This window comes from Periophthalmus magnuspinnatus, chromosome 19 (genome assembly GCF_009829125.3).
Source record: "Periophthalmus magnuspinnatus isolate fPerMag1 chromosome 19, fPerMag1.2.pri, whole genome shotgun sequence".
Classification (NCBI taxonomy): Eukaryota; Metazoa; Chordata; class Actinopteri; order Gobiiformes; family Gobiidae; genus Periophthalmus; species Periophthalmus magnuspinnatus.
Window position 1 is genome coordinate 23,145,008 of NC_047144.1, and position 7,478 is coordinate 23,152,485.

General features: G+C 45.1%; 1 protein-coding gene across 1 annotated transcript; it reads right to left on the reverse strand.

Moving 5' to 3' along the window:
• Positions 1–1,518: 1,518 nt before the first annotated feature.
• LOC117386928 (hydroxycarboxylic acid receptor 3-like) lies at positions 1,519–7,478 on the reverse strand. The gene is made up of 4 exons (XM_033984302.2): positions 7,269–7,478; positions 6,096–6,245; positions 5,364–5,678; positions 1,519–3,776 (listed from the first exon to the last, which is right to left on the reverse strand). Exons 1-4 carry the CDS (start codon positions 7,464–7,466, stop codon positions 3,387–3,389), a joined length of 1,053 nt encoding a protein of 350 aa, XP_033840193.1. The 5' UTR covers positions 7,467–7,478; the 3' UTR covers positions 1,519–3,386.

Below are 7,478 nucleotides of genomic sequence, written 5' to 3' on the forward strand. Positions count from 1 at the left end.
AAGACCGAGTGACACTGAAGCGACTGTGATGCGACTCTGAAGCGACTCTGAAGCGACTCTGACCGACGGGACACGTTTCTCCCGCGCAGAGGAAAACCTTGCTCCAAAACGCTGCTCCAAACCCTTCTCCAAGTCACTGCTCAGTCCAACAGTTGCAGAAACGCCCCAGGACCGCCCCAGCACCTTTCATTCCCCGCTCCTGACGCTCCACAGCCGCATCTGAACCGCGTCAGAACCGTTAGACCCAGACAAGGTGCATCAGGGCCACGCGACTCCAGATAATCCCGTTAATCCTGACCTGTTTCGGCACGGCGTCAAAACCGACAGAGAGACCGTCACAAAACCACAACCCAAAACCGGACTAAACTCAGCCCCGGGACAAAACCAGTACCTCAGACCAGTTTTAACCACGTGACATGTAAAAAGAGCAGTTTTATTCACACAGGAGCCTCAAATTTAGCAAATAAACTTTTTTAAATGTGCTGCAGAATAAGATAAAACAGATTATTTAGAACCATTCCCTGCGTGGTTAGCTGCTAAACTTTAAACATTTCAAAAATAAAACTCCCAGTGGAATAAACAAAATTACAGCAGATTCAGACCGGGATGAGGGCGCCATCTGGTGTCTGACCTGAGAATTACACAGCCAGTTTAATGTTTTTAAATCATAACGCTTTAAAATATTTTTTTTGATTTTTTTTACTCATTTCCAAGGTTAACTGTCAGATTTATTTATTTGTTGTTTTTTTATTTTTTATTTATGTGGGTCATAATTTTGGGCTATTTTAAGTTTAGTCAATAAATGTGAACTAATAGGTATGTATGTATTTATTTATTTATTTATCTGAGTCATAATTGTGGGCTATTTTAAATTTAGTCAATAAATGTAAACTGACAGGTACTGAAGTTGTGAAAAGCATTGAAAATCTGATATTAATCAATAGCAAAACTAGTATCGAAACTATGTGCTCATTTGAGCAGGAATCAATACTAAAAAAGTCACATTCACAGGACAGAAATGAACCTTTCCTGAATAGTTTTAGAATGATCTTGAGCTGCATCAGAACAAATATAAAACACATAGACTAATATAAACCATGGACCACTATGAACCTACTGGACACTGGGGGATTACACAGATATAAGACAGATATATATATATTTTTCATTCTCTTTTATATAATTTTATTCATATATATAATTATTTTACATAAATAATAATTTTAATTTATTTTTCATAAACCAGTGTGTCAAACTCAAATGCCAAAAGTAAAACAACCTGCCAAACCATCAAATAGTTTGATGCACAGAGGTGATGGACTCATTTCATAAACTACACAGCGTCTTAGGGTGTCCGTGTTTTTCACAGTGTTGTTCATATACTGGCATACATATGTAAACAGAAATACTGTATTTTCTGGACTATACGTCGCTCTGGAGTGTAAGTCACACCAGCCAAAAAATGTATAATAATGAAGAAAAAACATATATGAGTTGCACTGGACTACACTTTTTTGGGGAAATTTATTTTCCAAAATCTGAGACCAAGAACACACATTTTATCTTTAAAGTCAAGTAACAATAATAATAATTATAATAATAAGGCAACGCATTTATATTTATTCAGCTACATGAAGCACAGACAGAACTGAACACGTGTCTGGTGTTAGTCATGTGAGAGTCAAAGAGTCTGACATCTCACATCTGAGTATAAGTCACACCCTCGGACAAACTATGAAAAAGAGTGCGACTTATAACTTTGAATGTGCATGATGCTCTGTGTGTGTATGTGCCTTATATAACATTGACCATTGTGGAAAAATAAAATTGAATTGAATTGAAAAAAAAAATGAAAGGACGCCTAGCAATGTAAAAGAAAGTACTACTATTTAATGTTGAAAACCTTATTCTATTGTCTCTATTATCATTTTATTATCATCATAGTATTAAGTATCGAGTCTATTCCTTAGTATCAAAATCGAGTTTAAAATGTTAGTATCGTCGTAACAATAGGGACGGTATAAAACTTTATCAATAATCAAAGTCTTCATAAGTTCAGAAACAACAGGTTAAATTAAAACAAAAGAAACGACAATATTAAATCGGAATTAAGGGGAAAAAAACAGAATAAGGCCTTTGTGAGATCATAAAAATCAGGTCCAGTGTCAAAACTAACAACAACAACAAAGAAAACTAAATCATTATTGTAAAAAGCACCAAAATGAGCAGTAATGTGTTAGATTGAGTTAGTCCTACGGTAGGACTAAAGGAGAAATGAGCTTTAATGGCACAAGAAACTTTAGTCCTGGTCTAGTCCTGTTTTAGTCCTGCTTTGGTGCTGCTTTAGTTCTAATCTTGTCCTGGTTGAGTCCTGATTTAGACCTGGTTCAGTCCTCTTTTTGTCCTGGTTTGTCCTGGTTTAGCCCTGGGTTAATTTTTGTTTTGTCCTGGTTTAGTACAGGTCTTTTCCTGCTTTTATCCTGCTTTAGTCCTGGTCTAGTCCTGGTTGAGTCCTGGTTCAATCCTGCTTTAGTCCTGGTTTAGTCCTGGTTCGGTCCTGGTTTAGTCCTGGTTCGGTCCTGGTCTAGATCTGGTCCAGCCCTGCTTTAGTCCTGGTCTAGTCCTGGTCTAGTTCTGGTCTTGTCCTGCTTTCATCCTGGTTCAGTCCTAGTTTAATCCTGGTTCAGTCCTGGTTCAGTCCTGGTCTAGTCCTGGTCTAGTCCTGGTCTAGTCCCGGTCTAGTCCTGGTCTAGTCCTGGTCTAGTCCTGGCCTAGTCCTGGTCTGGTCCTGCTTTAGTCCTGGTCTAGTCCTGGTCTAGTCCTGCTTTAGTCCTGGTCTAGTCCTGGTCTAGTCCTGGTCTAGTCCAGGTTTAGTCCTGGTCTAGTCCTGCTTAGTCCTGGTCTAGTCCTGGTCTAGTCCCGGTCTAATCCTGGTCTAGTCCTGCTTTAGTCCTGTTCTAGTCCTGGTCTAGTCCTGCTCTATTCCTGCTTTAGTCCTGGTCTAGTCCTGCGTTAGTCTTGGTCTAGTCCTGGTCTAGTCCTGGTCTAGTCCTGCTTTAGTCCTGGTCTAGTCCTGGTCTAGTCCTGCTTTAGTCCTGGTCTAGTCCTGGTCTAGTCCTGCTCTAGTCCTGCTTTAGTCCTGGTCTAGTCCTGCTCTAGTCCTGGTCTAGTCCTGGTCTAGTCCTGCTTTAATCCTGATCTAGTCCCGGTCTAGTCCTGCTTTAGTCCTGGTCTAGTCCTGGTCTAGTCCTGGTCTAGTCCTGCTTTAGTCCTACTTTAGTCCTGCTTTAGTCCTGCTTTAGTCCTGGTCTAGTCCTGGTCTAGTCCTGCTTTAGTCCTGCTTTAGTCCTGGTCTAGTCCTGGTCTAGTCCCGGTCTAGTCCTGGTTCAGTTGATGCTCATTAGCTCGTGTTGTGAGGTACTCTGGGTCGCTGCTGTAGACCCGGTCTCGCTCTGGCTCTGGTTCGGTCCAGGTCCTGGTCCAGGTCCTGGTTTTGGTTTGGTTCTTCTCTGGAGACACTGGGGCAGACTTTGGACCAGGGCCTTTCTGAAGTTGGAGCTGGAGAAGACGTAGAGCAGAGGATCCAGAGCCGAGTTCAGGAAGTTCAAGCCCAAGGACACGATGGTGAGCTGGGTCAGGGTGTAGAACGCGGTGCAGTTCCACGGACGCTGTGATTGGACGATCCAGATGCCCGCCGTGGTCACGCTCGTGGGCATAAAACACAGCACGAACACGCCAACGATGACCACGCACACACGCATCGCCCGCTTCACCTTCTGCAGAACCAAAAGAGAGGACTAAACCAGGACTAAACCAGGACTAAACCAGGGCCGAAAGAGGACTAAACCAGGACTAAACCAGGACTAAACCAGGGCCGAAAGAGGACTAAACCAGGACTAAACCAGGACTAAACCAGGGCCGAAAGAGGACTAAACCAGGACTAAACCAGGGCCGAAAAAGGACTAAACCTGGACTAAACAAGGACAAAACCAGGACTAAAGCAGGACTAAACCAGGGCCTAAAGAGGACTAAACCAGGACTAAACCAGGACTAAACCAGGGCCGAAAGAGGACTAAACCAGGACTAAACCAGGGCCGAAAGAGGACTAAACCAGGACTAAACCAGGACTGAAAGAGGACTAAACCAGGACTAAACCAGGACTAAACCTGGAATAAACCAGGACTAAACCAGGAATAAACCAGGGCCGAAAGAGGAGTAAACCTGGACTAAACCAGGACTAAACTTGGACTAAACCAGGACTAAACCAGGACTAAACCTGGACTAAACCAGGGCCGAAAGAGGACTAAACCAGGACTAAAGCAGGGCTAAACCCGGACTGAACCAGGACTAAACCAGGACTAAACCTGGACTAAACCAGGGCCGAAAGAGGACTGAACCAGGACTAAACCAGGACTGAACCAGGACTGAACCACGACTGAACCACGACTGAACCAGGACTGAACCAGGACTGAACCACGACTAAACCAGGACTAAACCAGGACTGAAAGAGGACTAAACCAGGACTAAACCAGGACTAAACCTGGACTAAACCAGGACTAAACCAGGACTGAAAGAGGACTAAACCAGGACTAAACCAGGACAAAACCAGGACAAAACCAGGACAAAACCAGGACTAAACCAGGACTAAACCAGGACTGAACCAGGACTAAACCAGAGCTGATAGAGGACTGAATCAAGTCTAAACCAGGACTGAACCAGGATTAAACTAAGACTAAACCAGGGCCAAACCAGGACTAAACCAGGGCTAAACTAGAGATAAACCAGAGGTAATTCAGGACTAAACCAGGACTGAATCTGGACTGAACTTGGACTAAACCAGGACTGAACCAGGGCTGATCCCGGACTAAACCAGGACTAAACCAGGACTAAACCAGGACTAAACCAGCACTAAACCAGAACTGGACTAAGGATGAACCAGGATAAAACCAGAACTAAATCAAACCAGGGCTAAACCCAGATTAAACCAGGACTGAACCAGGGCTGATCCTGTACTAATCCACGACAAAACAAGAACTAAACCAGGGCCAAACCAGGGCTAAACCAAGACTAAACCAGACCTTAACCGAACCAGGGCTGATCCTGTACTAATCCACGACAAAACAGGACTAAACAAGGACTAAATCAGGACTAAACCAAGAAGGGCTCCACAAACTTGTCATATTAATCTTATATATTAACATCCTGTCGACCGACAACAATCAAGTCCTGGTTAAGTCTTGATTAAGTCTCAGTCCTGGTTTAGTCCCTGTTCAGTCCTGGTTTAGTCCTGGTTTAGTCCTGGTTTAGTCCTGGTTTACTGGTGCTTCAGTCCTCGTATAACATTTGCATTTTTAAAATCCTACCTTCTGGTCTCCCACGGTTCCTCTGGCTTTGAGGAACCTGGAGATCCTTATGGAGCAGAAGACCAGGATGGAGAACGGGAAAACGAACTCGAGAACGGTGATGATGCGATGAGACGACACGAGCCCGAGACGAAGAGCAGACGTTTCGCCGTACGATGTGAAGAAGAAGCACTGGGTTTGGTTCTGAAGGACCTTTATGTGGCTGAGGGAAAGCATCGGAACACGAGGAGCTGCCACCAACGTCCAGACCACAGCGGAGATGATGACAGCGTGGAGACGAGAGAGGCGGGAGAGGGAGGAGAGAGGGTGGACTACCTGAAAGAGAGAGAGAAAGGGATGTGAGGAGAGAGAGAGGGATGTGGGGAGAGAGAGAGAGAGAGAGAGAGAGAGGGATGTGAGGAGAGAGAAGAGAGAGAGGAGCAACCATCAAAGTCCAGACCACAGCAGAGATGACGAGAGAGTGAAGACGAGAGAGGGAGGAGAGAGGGACAGAGAGAGAGAGGGAGGAGCAACCACAAACCTCTGGTCCAGACTAGAACGGGAGAGCGAGGAAAGACAATGGACTAGGTGGAAGAGAGAGAGAGGGATGTGAGGAGAGAGAGGAGGGGCAAAGAGAGAAAGGGAGCGGGAGATCAAGGAGAGCGGGTGGACTAACTGAAACACAGAAGGAGGGAGTTGTGAGGAGAGGAGAGGAGAGAGGAGAGAGAGACATGAGGAGTGAGGGTGACTTACCTTGAGGTACCTGTAGGTGGCGACCACAGTCATCATGGCGATACTGGCCGAGCGGTTTGAGAACATGAGGAAGAGGTTAATCCTGCAGAGTCCGTCCCCGAAGACCCAGAAAGACCGGACCAGAGCATCGATGCGGAGAGGAAGACTCACCTGGACCAGAGACCGGGACCAAGACCGGGTTAGATCTGGTCTGGTCCTGATTATTCCTTCTAGATCATAGACTGTACAAGTCTCTGGACGTAGCTAACCTGAAAACCACTGTGTTCTAACCAGGAAGTGAGCATGAGTGCACTTCCAGCTCCATCAACTTGGCTTCAGTTCACTTTCTATTGAAAAACTGTCTCCCGTCTCTCAGTAACAGCTCGTCATATTGACCTGAAATGTTTGTTTTAACTCGCTCTACATGATCCTTGTCACTACAGACAAGTCAGGTACGTTTTTCTACTAACAGGTGAGGTTCAGTCCTTTGTAAATCCTGGTCAAGTCCTAGTTTAGTCCTAGTTTAGTCATGGTTTAGTCCTGGTTTAGTCCTGGTCTAGTCCTAGTTTAGTCCTAGTTTAGTCCTGGTTTAGTCCTGGTTTAGTCCTGGTCTAGTCCTAGTTTAGTCCTGGTTCAGTCCTGGTTTAGTCCTGGTCTAGTCCTAGTTTAGTCCTAGTTTAGTCATGGTTTAGTCCTGGTTTAGTCCTGGTTTAGTCCTGGTCTAGTCCTAGTTTAGTCCTAGTTTAGTCTTGGTTTAGTCCTGGTTTAGTCCTGGTTTAGACCTGGTCTAGTCCTAGTCTAGTCCTGGTTTAGTCCTGGTTTAGTCCTAGTCTAGTCCTGGTTTAGTCCTGGTTTAGTCCTGGTTTAGTCCTGGTCTAGTCCTAGTTTAGTCCTGGTTTAGTCCTGGTTTAGTCCTGGTCTAGTCCTAGTTTAGTCCTAGTTTAGTCATGGTTTAGTCCTGGTTTAGTCCTGGTTTAGTCCTGGTCTAGTCCTAGTTTAGTCCTAGTTTAGTCTTGGTTTAGTCCTGGTTTAGTCCTGGTTTAGACCTGGTCTAGTCCTAGTCTAGTCCTGGTTTAGTCCTGGTTTAGTCCTAGTCTAGTCCTGGTTTAGTCCTGGTTTAGTCCTGGTTTAGTCCTGGTCTAGTCCTAGTTTAGTCCTGGTTTAGTCCTGGTTTAGTCCTGGTTTAGTTCTCACCAGGGCCATAAAATCTGCGATGAGGAGGTTGAAGAGGAAGATGTTGTTTGGGTTCCATGTCTTGAGTTTGCAGCAGAAGATCCACAGAGCCACAGAGTTCCCGATCAGACCTAAGATCACATCCAGACCCAGGACCGGGGGCAGGATCTGGGCCTCCAGCTGGACCCCCACGGGAGGGCATCCGGATTGATTCGACATGAGGACTGAGAA